The 15,495-nt window shown below is 38.6% G+C and overlaps 1 protein-coding gene across 1 annotated transcript; it reads left to right on the top strand.

Moving 5' to 3' along the window:
* The first annotated feature begins 1,666 nt into the window (after window positions 1–1,666).
* Window positions 1,667–2,644, top strand: mc1r (melanocortin 1 receptor). The gene has a single exon (XM_053316828.1). It carries the CDS (start codon window positions 1,667–1,669, stop codon window positions 2,642–2,644), a length of 978 nt encoding a protein of 325 aa, XP_053172803.1.
* Window positions 2,645–15,495: the final 12,851 nt, after the last annotated feature.

Below are 15,495 nucleotides of genomic sequence, written 5' to 3'. Positions count from 1 at the left end.
TTGAACATCCTTTGAGCTGAAAATGTCCCAAAATTATATTTGAGTTCCTGAAATTCTACAGTGTTGTTTTTGCAAGACAGTATGGGATCTTTTTACACAGATAGTTTCATTATGTTCATACCCATCTATTGTCATATTTACACTTATATATATTATTTATAGTGACTCTGCTGTTAAACCCACTCACCTAGGAACAGTTGTAGGACTGCTCAAATGGAAAACAGCTGTTTACTCTGCCGGTCAATAATAGTGTAAATGTCACATGTTTTCAAATATATTTCATGTATGGTTGCAATTTGTTTGTTCAGCTGACATTCTCTTCCCTTGGAGTCACAAACACGAGTTTATCGTTAATGACTTTAATTTTTTGCATGACTTGTGAGCTGAAGAGTCAGAAACTATATTTATTGCTAAATTTGACCCCATTTACCTCTCAGCCCTGGTTTAGTTGTTTCAAATCTACAGAGTTATAGAAAGTTAAGAGAAACCAACAGTCACATTCAAATATGTTGCTGAATTAAATGACAGGTTCATATTTTTCAGTGTTTTAAAACAATACTCGCATATGTGCAATGAATGAGTTTTGTTAGCTGTAACTGTGCTAAAAAATGACTACTTCAACATTTGTGATTGATTTGTCTAACTCATTGGCTCATTTTTACACACAATGAGGAGGGATTTATTTTACCCTCCATCACTGACACTGAAAGCACTTCAGGAAGGGATTTCATTGCAGCCAGTATGGATAAGAACAATAACAGCCAATAGTAACCCTGTCAGTGTACATGGCACAGTTTCAACAGGGCGCTAACTGCATGCATGATTTCAAAAGTATCTGCTGCTTTTTATAGCCCTTAATAAAGTGCACTAGACTAGCAGAGCTGATTAGTGAAGCGCAGGCTGTTGCGCATTGTGTGTAAAAGTATTCATTGAGTGGGAAAAGTCATTACTATATTAACATCAAATAGTCTGTCCCGGTTGGTTGTTTTTTTCCAAAAGTGCGTGCCTATGAGACATTACTGTGAGGACAGACGTGGAGCCCAGCTGACGCCTGCGTGAAAGGAGGAGTCCCCTGAAGTCTTTCAGAGTCCAGCATCACTTTGAGAAATGTTCAAGTAAGCCACAGTCTCCAACTCCCGAGGTACCAAAGACACTTCGATCACTGCCATCATGATAGTCGGAATATTCTGAAGCGATACAAGGCGCTGTGTTGGACGGGACAGGCGTCCTATGCGAATGATAAGACATGAATTGTGAGCGCAATATTCTGATGCAGGAGGACATTCTATGGATAATAAAGCTGGAACATTTGCAAACATAAAGAAGAAGTCGAGGAGACACTTTTTCAATGGACTGCCATAGTGCTCTAGTTTGATTGATCCCTCCAGCTGCCGATCAGTATTTCTAGACAGCTGAAATGATGATCAATAGGCTAACAAACTTATTAGGAGGAAGCTTTTCATTTTCAGCTTATTAAATGGGATCAACAATCGCACAGCTGCTCGAGTGAACTGACTTTTCCAGTTGACTGTGCGGCACCAGTTGATACCGAAAAAACGTCCGAACTAAAGAGAAATTCTGGTAAAATACTAAGTTTATCACTGTGCTGCCGGTAACTCCAACATCTTGTTAACCTGTCGGTTATCATATAGGCTAGAGGTTAGACATGGAAAGTGCCAACAGGACCCAGCATAACACCTTCATCCTACATGCGAGTCTCAGCCCGCTTAATGACTTTTTGGAGGAAAACGACACTAACATCACCGCCGGAGAGACAAATTCGTTGGGCTGCGTGCAGATCCGCATCCCTCAGGAGCTCTTCTTGGCCCTGGGGATCATCAGCCTGGTGGAAAACATCCTTGTGGTGCTAGCCATAATCAAAAACCGCAACTTGCATTCACCCATGTACTACTTCATCTGCTGCCTGGCCGTGTCCGACATGCTGGTCAGTGTCAGCAATGTGGTGGAGACCATAGTCATGCTCCTCAATGACCACGGCCTGCTGGACGTGCAGCCGGGCATGTTGCGCCACCTGGACAATGTCATCGACGTGATGATCTGCAGCTCCGTGGTGTCCTCGCTCTCCTTCCTGTGCACCATCGCCGCGGATCGCTACATCACCATCTTTTACGCACTGCGTTATCACAGTATCATGACCACGCAGCGCGCGGTGACTATCATCGTGGTGGTGTGGCTGGCCAGCACCACCTCCAGCATCCTCTTCATCGTGTATTACACCGACAATGCTGTGATTGTGTGCCTCGTGACTTTCTTCTGCACTACCCTGGTGTTTAACGCCGTGTTGTACCTGCATATGTTCCTCCTGGCGCACGTGCACTCCCGGCGCATCATGGCTTTCCACAAAAGCAGACGCCAGTCCACAAGTATGAAGGGAGCGATTACACTGACCATCCTGCTCGGGGTCTTCATTTTATGCTGGGGTCCTTTCTTCCTCCACCTCATTCTCATCCTCACCTGTCCCACTAGCCCTTTCTGCAACTGTTTCTTCAGAAACTTTAACCTTTTCCTCATCCTCATCATCTGCAACTCGCTCATCGACCCGCTCATCTACGCCTACAGGAGTCAGGAGCTGCGTAAAACCCTGCAGGAGCTGGTTCTGTGTTCCTGGTGCTTCGGCGTGTGACCTCATATAAAATATTCAGGAAGAAAACAAGAGAAAATAAAGTTATCCACAACTTGGGCTATCTCTTACTCCTGAACGTACATGTTGTAAGACGCAGAAGTAAACCGTGGCTGATGCATTCTTGAACGGACAAATGATGCCCCTCAATAACATACCAAGACTCAGACTTTTGTAAATCTCATCGTGGATCATTATCATTTCCACACATTGCTTTAGTTTTATTTGGGTATTTATTTATTGTTGCGTCATGGCACAACTATTGCACAGGTTCCTGCTCTGTGAAACATCTGGACATTTACACATCCAACATTGAGAGAGATCCTGAGATTGTACACGTTCTTAATTAAGAGAGGCAGAAGGTTTTTTGACTAAATAGTAATAATTGACAGATATTTTATTCTTGTTGAAACGAGTAATACAATCTTTAAAAATCTTTCTTCTGTAAATTAACTTTTTCTGTATATAATACCTCTTTTTGTTGATATGTCCTAACTTTGCTCTCAAGGATGATTTTCAGAAACTCAAAAAAGAAACTGGAAAACTGCACTGGAAATATGTTAAATTATATGCCTGGACTGGATTTCTTGTACTATTAAATTAAAAGAAAGTGTAGTGTTTTTTGCATACTGGGCACATAGTTAGTAAGACATAATTTCGTCTATGTGAGGCTATTTTCCTCTGAAATATCGCCGAACGAAGGTCTGCATGATCCCACTGGTTGAATCTAGATTCAGTCTTTAAATGTGATAGTGCTGCAATGTTTAAAGAATGTGAATGTGTATTGAAATTGCCGTGTAAGGCCTGGTGTTTTCTTCCACCCAGGTGTCGTGCTAATGCTGTTCATTTGCAACAACTGTCGTTTTATCTAATCAGCATATTTACGCATCCTCCAGGAAAGAGAAGCTATAAAAAGCTGAGAGAAGCATCACTCCTCAGAGAAGATATGTGCCTTTCATTTAGTGATAAATTGGCCAGAATGTATTTAAGCAGGGTACAAGAACCGAAGGGAATTGCTCACAAGTTAGAAAGGAAAGAGGAAAGTGATTTGAAACCATTTGAGGAGATGCTTACTCTGGTTTGTTGTTTTCTTTTTATGGTGTTGTGTTTGGATGTATTTCCCCTAAAATCCTATAAATGTTTGGGTAGCTGAAGGAAAAAAAATACTGATGGACAAAATCACATGAATAGATTTGCCTGGTGGACCAGAGGCCCATGCAAGGGTCCCAACGGGAGGGTTTAGAAAGTTTGAAATATATTCTCAGCTTTGAATTTACCAGATCAATAACTTGTAGGCAAAATACCCTTAAAACACAAACAACCTCTCTTTCCTACTGCAGTGAGGTAGACAGCAAGCTGCAACCTAATTTTCAGTTAAATGAGCCTCCAAGCTCAAGATAACATTGGTCTCTGTTTACAGCCAGCTGTGAGAGGAGTGTGCAGGAACTGTGCAACACAGAAAAGAAATACTACAAAGATGTTCAGTAATTTGGCTCCTATACAGTGTAGTGACCGCAAAATCACCTTACACAACTTACAAAAAGTGGACTTACTCTGAAGAGTTAATCGGTACATTATGCTCCCAAAATAAAAATATTTTTTTAGGAAATGATTTGTGACTCCATATGTTTTTATGACCAATGAGAGAAACAATACACAATCATTTTTGAAAGGTTTTTCTCTCTGTGGTGAGGATTTCAAGTTATATTGGTATAAATTATCATGTGATTTTGTAAAACTGGTGCAACTGTGGTTTGTATGGTGTATTTGTCTTGAATAAAAATATTGTATCACATACATCAAGAGAAGAACCTTAAAAAACAGTTCACTTATTCAATGTCCAAGAAACTACACACACACATACAGACACTCACGCGATATAGATAGATAGATAGATCCTTATATGGCCTACATAACAAATTCACACACATCTGTAGAATTAAATTCTCTCATACTCTGAAACAACCTTCTGATGAGTTTTGATACAGTAAGAATTTTATGAGAATTGAAAAATAAATACAATACACATTGTGTGTGAAACCATATTATACAAGTCTGACACTGAATCTACATGCGGAGAAATACATTAAACGTATTAATGTATAACAGTATACAATATTTGTTTACTTTAATCTTATCTCTGTAATTTAACTCCAGACTATGTACAGATTATCCACTGTTCAGATTATCTATTGATGTTTGAAACAAAACAAAATAATTAAACATTAAGTTTCACCCAAACAGCATCAACAGCAGTTTGGACAGAACCTTATTTCCACAGAAGGAACAAAATTCATCCTTTGAAACTGAAAAAAGTACAAGTATATTACTGTTAAGTTTGTAGGAAGTGTTCAACACATTAATTACATTTTTCGAGTGAAATTTGAACATTTCTTCTGTCATGTCTCTTCTTAGATTTTCATGACATTGCTTTAAGTCAAGGTGAAATGTCTGTGATAGGTTTGGAAATTCGATCGTCTTGGCTATCTGTACAGATGGCACAACACATGTACTGTGTCTGATCTTATGCAATGAAGTACAACAACATGTTGTTTGCATGATAACGGTCCCACAACCGGTGACATCTTTTTAGAAGGTGTGGGTCATCATGCCAGGCTGCCACTTGACATTAAACTAGTCCTCTTATTACTTTCTCTTAATACTGTCTACAAGATGAAAGGAAAAAATATATTTCAGTTTAAATTAGTACTCTATGACTTCACTAAATGTGTTTGTAACCTATGTTTCCCCTAATCTATTTACCGTACTGTACCGTCTTCTTCTGCTTTATCCGGGGTTGGGTCGCGGGGGCAGCAGCCTAAGTAGGGAAGCCCAGACTTCCCTCTCCCCAGCCACATTAATCTATTTAATATTACCCAAATCTGTGGTCAGCTTTTCTGCAATCCTAAACTTCATTTGACCCTTGCATGCTACAGCAATATGCAGCTGAATGAGACATAAATGTCAGAATCTTAAATCTGTCTATTTATGTGAGTTGATTAGTTATCATTTTTTTAAATTAACTTTTATTAAAATATGTATTAAATAGTGGTGTATATTTAGTTGTCTTAACTTGATTATATGTAGTTATGAATCTTTATAGCAATTTTAAGGCTGATAACCTTTAAATGCACAAACCATGAGTCATACATAAATCCTGTACAGGCACATAGTACTACTTTTGTAGCTGTATACTCACCACAAACTTCCAGTAGCTCCATCATGATTATAAAATGTAACCTGACAAAATGCAGAAAATGGAAAAAGTACTTCATGTACACAGTGCACATTATGTATTTTCCTCCATCAACCAAAAAAAGTACTTTAAAACATTTTCTAGTATCACATCAAGGGTTCAGGGGTATCTTTATTATCCCCGAGGGGCAATTCATTTACAGCCAGCAGTCAGACATCAAACATAAACAACTAATAATGAATAATAAATAGTTAAAACACTAAACAATACAGGGTTGGATTTCATGAATCATTTAAAAGGCTGATAGCAGCAGGAATTAATGTTTTTTTAAACCTGTTTGTTCTGCATCGGGACAGAATGTATCTGTGCCCTGATGGTAGCAACCTGAATTCACATAGTGGATGGCTTGGGTCATCCGGGATGGATTTGGCTTTTCTTAAGCACCTGACCTGATACTGGTTTTGGAGGTCGTTCAGTGCAGTTCCTGCGATTTTGCTGCAAACCTTCACAATACTCTGTAGGCGTGAGCCGTGCCAGCAGATGAAAGTGAATGTAAGAACACTTTCAATAAAACAGGAGAAAAACTATTTCATAAAAGTGGTGTCAACGTTAAAACTGCAAAGCTTGCAAAAAAAATACATGCGCTGATGTGCATCAACTTGAGGTTCAAAACACAGCTTGTTGTCCATCACATACCCATGCAAATCATCTTTTGCACCACATCTCAATGTGGTGCTCTCTTTTTAAATATCAACGTGGATTTTTTTTAAATGTAATACTAAAAGGTACTGTGTGTACACACAATTCACACCATTTAGTCTACTGATACCTGTACAGAGTACAATACTAAAGTGATAAAAAAAAACAATAAAGGATCTCAGTTGTACTCACCTTTTTTAACCCTTTTCTGGCCATGTGCTCTCTTGTGCCGTATAGAATTACACCCATGGAGTAGTGATGGATGTGGTATAATTGATAAGCACTATCCTTAGAATTGAGGATGGTTCTAATGTAACCTAATGTTGTTACCTTTTGGAGAAGTTGTAGGTTTCATCATACAAAAATGTCAGGTAATGTAGAGGTTAATGTTAAGTCATATTTAATCACATCGCTGTCAACATGTTTGAGAATGGATCTTTTATATTAACTTTTCTAAGACCTGTTTGTCTGAAGTGACACTCCTGGGGCTGTGTTCACAAACATTCTGAGAATAGCTTCAGAGAGCTGCTAACTTAGCCTAAAAACTTATATGAGTCCTAGCTTAGGAGTGATTTAAGCAAGTTCTCACAGCAGCTCTGAGCAAGTAAGGGACAGAAATGTTTACCTTCCCGAGGAGGTGTGTTGACTCTGTTTGAACCTGTTACTAAGTATCACTCATTCTTTTAAAAGGTGTGATTGGTTGATCCAAAAAATAAAAATAAAAAAATAAGTCTTAAGTCCCTTTCACACATACATTGCAACCCTGAAATTTTCCAGACATAACCTAGAGGAGCTATTTCAGTCAGACCAGGACTAAACAGATTTGACCCTGCCAGCTCCCTAGTAATGTCCAATTGAGCCCATGTGTGATAACGGTCATAGAACAGACAGTGAAATCAATAGATAGATTTTAGCCTCTATTAAGACATGGTGTAATTATAAAACTATCTTATGTAATGAACATCTCTGTTGAATAAATTGTAAGCCATACTTTAAAAGTAGCCTATAAAATGTTTGAAAACACAGGCCCACTTGTCAGTAGCTTATTCACATGCTCATAGTTGTTATATTAATTTGCTTATACATTTATTTACCGTGCAGGTCATTTTAATACTGAAAGTATTTGATATTAAGTGTGGAAAAATGTCTCGGCTTTCATCAATTTCTGTGATTGCTGGCCAGTTTATATAAATAACAGTCACTTTCATATCTGGCATTATAGTGTTATTGCATTGGTTGAGAGATGTGAGCGTATCAGTAATGAGATCAACCACAATCATTATCCCTGCACGATCTAATCTGTAGTGTTTCATTAAATTGTCATTCAATGTTTGGAGGTCTTTTTTTCATTTGCCTAAAAACCTTTAAGTTTGTTAAAAGTCATCCGCCCTTCTCTTAACAGTTCACCTTAGGGGCTCTCTAAAAGTTAAGATGCTTTTTAATGAACTCTTATCTTTATCCAGATCTAGTCTTAAGTGCAAGGGAAAATTATTGGAAAACGTTGTAATTTGAAGAATTTTCATAGAGTTTCTTCACATGGAGCAACTCTTTGTAATAGGGAGCTTTATGAATATGCTCAACTGGGATATCATTTTATGCAGAACAACTCATGACATTGTCAGATTAAAATGAGATAAATAATCTGCTTCAATAACACTTTAAATGAGAAACTCACCGCACATATGATAAGTCCATCAGGCCTCAAACTCTGAAATTCACTGTGCTTCAGGCTGTAATTCAGCCTTTGCTCAGCATGCTCTACAACAGCCACAACAACTTCAATTGGTTTGCATATCCAAAGGGCATCAACCTATAGCGTTTGCAAACTCATTACATTTAAAATGTCCCAATACCTTGACTGCACATTCTATTGTCCTGATAGAGCAGGCTGCTCACACTATTCAAATTGTTGGTTTGGGGGATTTTGTAAGTATTTTATAAAAGATACAACTTGGATGTGAACACAGCTGCTTCACTGATGCTTAATGTTTCTTAATATTTCAGAGTTGATCTTGCTCTCTTTGGAACAGGAAAGGTAGTTGCAGCAGTGTAAAATTTGGATATGGCAGTGTGGGGCCTTGCTCCATCTCTTTTGCCCAACCCACCTGAGATTGAGTGATATCTTTTGGTAGCACAGGTTTAAAGAGTAACTGTTCAGAGAAGTTATGAGACATGATGTGTTCTCTGTATCTCCCCTGTGGAGAGCCACACCTTGTGGAGAGTCCCTGGCCTCAGCCGCCTCTGTTTTTTTTTTCAGAATTCCCTGTTTAACAATTCCAAACCATCTCTCCACATGACAGTTTGTGTCCTTTGGTTACTTGGGCCAAAGGTGCCGTCTTCTTTGTCCGTTGCATACCTTTTTGAATTCACCAACAGCAGACCACTCCAAAGAGGAAAAATGCCCATGTAGGACAATGCCTGGGCAGAAATATGTATTTACCTCATCTGTGTTCTCGGCAATCCATATGTGAAAAGAGAACTGCCAACAATTATGTGGACATTTCTTCTTTCTTCTTCATCTTCCTCCTGAGATAAGGTCTTCCAATTTATCTGTCGCTTGAATGTCTTGGATTCTTTTTTAAAAAATGATCTAAGACCTTCAAATAAATAAGGACTGTATTTGTGTTGTATTTGGCAATTAACACATATATAGTGCACAGTGAATGGAGGGTTTTTAGAATACGTCATTGAAACAGTGTTATACAACCTGGCAAATGCAAATGTTGCAAAATCCTACAAAAGTTTGTCTTCTGTTTTTGTCCCAAGTAACTGAGTGACTTGAGCTTTGAGCACTTGTGCAGAGCGCTGTACATTTTCTGATATACTTCAATGTCTTCAGTTTTGAACAAATGACAAAAGCCCTGTCCAAGTAGGTGATAATGCTCTCCTTGTTGAATGACAGAAGAGCACTTTGGAGTAGTGCCCAGCTGTGATCCGTTTCAACTTGATGTACTTTTGTTTACCGTGACAGTTTTCGGAGGAGGTGTTTGGTGTTCATTTGTCAGTATTTCACAGACTGGAAGGGGATGTGCACTCTGACTATCCCCAGAAGAGTGAGAGAATAGAAAAGGAATCTTTTGGTCTGACTGGGAACTTTGGATGCAACATTACCTAGGTCAGTGGGTTCTTCTTTCCCAGGTCTTGCACAACTTTGCTTATTCCTCTTTCAGTATAGATATGTACACCAAAGGGGTCAACTTGTAAGTGTTGTATGTACTCAGGCATCCTGTGAAAATTGAAGTGACATTCTTCATGAAATTTTGAGTGAGATACATCTCCATGAAAACATCATAAATTCTTTTCATTTTTCTAACCTCTGACCTAATCACTTTGTTCAGACTTCATGTTTCCTGAAATCAGTTCAGTATTGGGTTTTTTTTGCTTTATTGTAGAAGAATTGGCTTACACCTTTATATAGAGCTATTGCACTTCTCCCTCTTCTTGTATTTGCTGCTGGTTTGAATTTTAGCTTGTTTTATGTGCCATTTTTCCTTCTGAACCAGGGTGTCTCCCAATGGCTCTCTATTCCTTTTAAAGAGGTATTTTGAACAGCAGGAAGTAAATGTAAAAACTGCACTGATGTTTAAATGTGGACTACTACTTTTCCAGCTGCGAGGAGCTTTCTTATGCTGACTCTTGAAGGCAACGGTACAACAGGGATTTTTCTTTCGGAAACTGTTGTACGACACGTGGGTCCACAGTTGCCAAAGCTGAACCAGGCAGTGGAACAATTGTTTGTCATTTCTTTCTTATCACTGTAATGGTGAACCTCTTTGATACCACTGGCAACTTTCTTCATTGTTTTTTGTTCCATGAATTTCCACGTCCAGGTTGAACTCCACTCTACAATGACGTCTTTTGTTGCTTGTCTTCTGCCTCATGTCTTTACTGGATCCTCATCCAATACTATTTCAGTATTATGAATCATGCTCAGAGGCAGTTTGTCTGTCTTAAATACTTGTCCCTCCAACACATCTCTCTTTCTCTTCAGTATTTTGTGCCTTAGTCTCACAGTCAGATTTTTTATTCCATTACCTGAACTTCATTCACTTCCTGTTGTTTACTAATCAAACCCCTCTCTCCATTTGAATTTCTGGTCCATATGACCCATATCTCTAAAGTTAACATTTTTCATTGTTCTGACCAAAGCTTCCATTCCACCAGCCATTGCCCTCTGAGCTGTGTTTTCCTTTTGAACTCTTTTAACTGTCTTCAAGTTGCCTCTAACCTAGGGAAATGATGACAGGCAAAGCTAGAATCTTTTGTCAAGATAAAATCAGTGTGTTCAGTAAACTATTTTGACAATTAGAAAAAGGTGGCTCAATGTTGTGCCTGTCCCCCTACGAAGATCGTAAATTCAGTCACCAAAAAAGACCTATAGTTGCATACAAATGACAAACATCATCTAGTGGCCATAGTAATTATGACCCAGATAGTGACACTGTTCAGATGATGTCTACTATCTTATTAGACTATCTTATTAGAGGAGGTATGTTGGGTGGATGACTAGATAGTTAGATGGCAAAAAGTGGACTTAGCTGCAGGAGACGGGTGTTCACTGGTTCCTTCTGAAAAGGCTCCAGTGGGTCACTCTGGAGTGCACATACATAAGACCAGTTTGGTTGTTCAATGTCAATGTTATGGTATTATTGTTTGAACTTGGTTGGTTCAAGCCTAAATAAGCACATGTTTGAACTTGTTTTACAGGAAGATAAATATGATTGGATTTTGACATAAGAATACAAAGAACTTGTTAGATGGCGCCTATGCAGTGTGAATTGTGAACGTGAATATTGACTGTAAAGTATATTGCACATCCACTGCAGTACTGGAACAGCATACGTCGGTGTATTTGAGGTATTAAACTGTAAAATCCCAACTATTAAAAAAATATGAATTTGCTGACATACAGTATGCATTATGTTTTCCAGTATATGTTTTTATTCTGTTGTTTCTTCCACAGTTTATTTCGATTTGTTGTATTTTGAATAGGATATGCTTTTTTCATTACCGTAACTTTATTGTTTGTATTTGTTTCTTTTTTGCATTTTAGAGGATTGTGAAAATTACAGTATGGCTGTCTGGTAAAATGTATTTCTATTAAAGGTAATTACAGAGGCTATTGTATTTAGTGCTTTGGAATATCAACTGTAAGTAAATCTAATTCACTAGAAATGTGTAAGTGCAGTGGGTATAACTAAAAAGCTGCAGTATGCATCTTATTTTCACAAGGAATTGAGCAAAGACTGTGTTGCATTGTTAAAAGGAACAGTATATGCATAGAAAATGGATTATATACAGTATAATCCTAGTTTAAATGTTGTCTATTTGTCTCAAATAAAGAAGTCAAAACTACAAGACCTTGCTGTACATAATATCAGCAATTCTAAAGCATTATCATGAACCCAGTCACCCTTTCTGAACATGTCCATCATTTTTCTCTGTTATTCTGTACAGTATGCCAGGCTAGCAGGTTTGTTGGGTGAAGACCACAAATTGAAATAAGAGTCATGTGCATGCAAACAAGATGAGAGTTTGCAATTTAACCTAGAAAATGTATTTGAATCACCATGGGAACTGTAAGCGATACTAGATAAGGAGGTAGATATACATATTATGAAATTATGGCTGTTTTATGGTTTAACATGTTCATGGTCAAATAACCTAGCACAGGTGTATTTGGGAAAACCTTATTTGCTGACAGAATATCCCAGAACTTAAACACACATTTATATGCAACATGGATACTTTGTTCTGCTTCATTAAAAAATTATACAATACAACACTGGCTCTCAGCAGACAGAAGCACCATTGATATATAACACAACAGAGGCATTTTATGAAATGCTCTGTTTTTAAACTCATGATCAAGTTCAGTTGCTTTGCTGTAAATGACAGCATTGAAGAGAAGGGGATTTCCAACTGGAACAAATATAAATCCTCATCCTGTCCTCAGGGAACAAATTAAAAATCTTAATTGTTTTAAATCATTCTATAAATTCCTGAGTTTATTCTGGTTCATCCACATGGGTATAATTTTGGAAAAATTAAATACAATATATCCTCTGACAGTTTATGTATTTTAAGAGAGTGAAAACCAACTCAAATTTTCAAAACAAATGTGTTCCTTAATTTTTGGCATTTGTAGCTGTTGTGTTTTCAGTTTTGTCAGCCATGGTGAGGAAACGGTCTCATATGTTGCTTTTATTTCACTCTCTTCTTCACAGCACTGGGAAAAACACATCAGTAGCCATGGTCTCATGAAAAGTTACTGCACAGTGCACCACTCCCACTCATTACTGCCATCTCTTGTCACAAAACGTAAAGTGCATAAAAGTAACGTAAAGTGCCCAAACATAAAAAACATGCATGGTCACAACAGTCAGGGTGTATGTCTTATTACTTGTTATGTATTCATGTTTTCACACTCTCATCATGATTCTGGCAGTGCTGTGCTAAATGTACTTGAGCTTCTGGATTCCTGCCAGGGATACCTTTGAAGAGTATTGCAGTAGTCCAGTCATGAGGAGATAAATGCATGGACAAGATTCTCTGCATCTGACAGAGTTAGAGGAGGTAGAATTTGGAGATGTTCTTGAGATGGTAGAAAGAGGTTTTGCATAGATGTCTTGTGTGATCATTAAAAGTCAGTTGAGAGTTAGCTGATTGTAACACCCAGATTGATGACCGAGGAGGAAAGAGGGATGTCCTGGCCATCAAAGATGAGTTATGTGTGGTGACTAACACTAACCCTAACCCTTACCCTTAAGACAGGTTAGTGTGATCCAAAGTGTCAAATGCAATTGCATCTGTTCTGAAAACCTGACGGATATTTTTCAAAAGGTTGTTGTGTCGAAGGTGGTTCTGAAGCTCAGAAGCAACTACCTTCTCCAACACATTGGACAGCAAGGTTGGAGACTGGTCTGTAGCTAGCAAGAACTTCTGGGTCTAGGGTGACAGTTTGGGTGATCAGAAGGCTGGTAATGGGGGTTATGTGTGATTTGAGCAGAGCTGGGAGAATGGGATCCAGGGCACAAGTAGGATTTCCTCATTTTTGTATGGAGTAGAGTAGAATGGATTAGAGGCAGCAAGCTAGGCAAGACAAAGTGTTGATGACAGGGTAAGGCAGAAAGGAAGAGCTGGGCAGCAGAGAGTAGATGTTGATTACCTTGGCTCTGAAAAAGTCAATGAAGTTGTTACATGATTCCTCTGTAGCCTCAATTGTGGACGATAATTGTGACTTCAGGAGGTGATTTATGGTGGGAAAAAATATGCTTAGTGCTGCCAGGATGTTATTAAATAGGTTGGAGTAAAATGTGAATCAACATTCATGTTCACAGAAGGCCAGTTTATGGAAAGCGAGCCCAGAGTCTCTTAAGAGTCATTCCAGGGCACATCCAGCTTTTTTAGTGAGTGAATGATGAGTGAACCAGGGAGCAGAACATGAAAAACACCTCAGGTGTCTTGACAGGGGCATAAAGATAAAAGAAACTGCTCAAATACGTATTGTACAGCCCCACTAGTTCATCCACTGATGCTGAAGCCAGGCTCGGCAGAACGTCCATTGTCATGATGGTTGGTACATAATGGTGTGCCAGTTCCGAAAAAGCATTTGAGACTAAGGTTTAGTAGGGGATGACAGGAATATCAACACTGAGATCTGATCGGACACATCCAGATCATAGATCTGTAAATTATAGATGAGGGTGGGGTCAGTGATGACCAGGTCAAATGTGTGTCCCCTGGCATGAGTAGGGACATAAACATGATGTTCAGGCCAAGACACTCAATCAGACTCAGGAGCTCCACTGCAAAATGACAGGAGAGAATGTCGACAGGTATATTCATATCACCAACAGTGACAATGTAACTATAGCCAGGAGTGTAGACCTCAATAAGCACAGGGTAGTCCCCTAGTATATGCCAGGTTTCAGTTAGACACATGAAATTAAGCCCCTTATCTAAGATGTAGTCATGTATGAGGAAGGATTTATCGGTAAGAGATTGCACATTAAATTGTTTTATGGTGGCAGGAGACACAGCTGAGAATGGAAGTGCCTGCAAACTCACACTGTACACTGTGATCAACTAAATATGTTATACATCAAATTCACAACTAAATTCACAACTTTATATCTCTCTCTTTTTGCATCATTTATGTATTTTCTAATGACAACATTTGTATTTTTCCTCCGTTCAACCATTTGCGTTTAATAACTTGATTTTATGAACCATCATAATAAGTCAGGTTTAGTCCTTCATAATGGACGTGAAGGAGAACTCTGATCGGCTGCTTATTTGAGCTCTAACTGGCTGACACCCTGGGTGATAACTACAGGAAGAGAGAGAACTACCTGTCATGACCTTGATGGCATTATTCTGTGGGCAAACACCCTCTGACAAACTATCATAACAAACCATATTAGTTATGATTTGATGGTAGATATCCAGGCATCTTTGCTGAACAACCTCAACAAGAAGTTTAATATTGCAAGTAACATGTACTACAATCAGGTAGAAGTATTTTTTTCCTCTGGAAGGATTTCTATGATCATCAGTGTGATGATAAATGTAAAATAACATAAAGAAGCAGACATAGCTATACCATAGCCAGGCCTCTTGGCTGTAATTAGCTCAAAATGATTACCAAAGTGTGACTTTATAATTTGTAGGGAGCAGCATGTTTACAGTTAGGGTTAGAGTTATGACTTCTTCCTTCATTTAGCTGCACAAAGCAGCTCTGTTCACAGCAAAGAAAAATCTCCACAGCTGCCATCCAGACAACAAACACACACAAACTATAATGATTAGTGTTATCCATATGACCAGAAACCACGGCTCCGACACTCAAGGATGGGCCTTCAGGCACTGACACAAAAAACATTTAAAACAAGAACTAATGCTCAGATATAGATGTGGCCTGCCAAAATTGTGAAACTAAGTTCAGAGGTTATCTTTA

This window comes from Scomber japonicus, chromosome 1 (genome assembly GCF_027409825.1).
Source record: "Scomber japonicus isolate fScoJap1 chromosome 1, fScoJap1.pri, whole genome shotgun sequence".
In the NCBI taxonomy this organism is placed as follows: domain Eukaryota; kingdom Metazoa; phylum Chordata; class Actinopteri; order Scombriformes; family Scombridae; genus Scomber; species Scomber japonicus.
The sequence above is the reverse complement of the archived record's forward strand: the minus strand, read 5'-3'. Positions and strand labels throughout refer to the sequence as shown.

What these genes read in the sequence shown, in the direction of transcription:
- mc1r (XM_053316828.1), top strand. Translation starts at nt 1,667, where the DNA reads ATGGAAAGTGCCAACAGGACCCAGCATAACACCTTCATCCTACATGCG.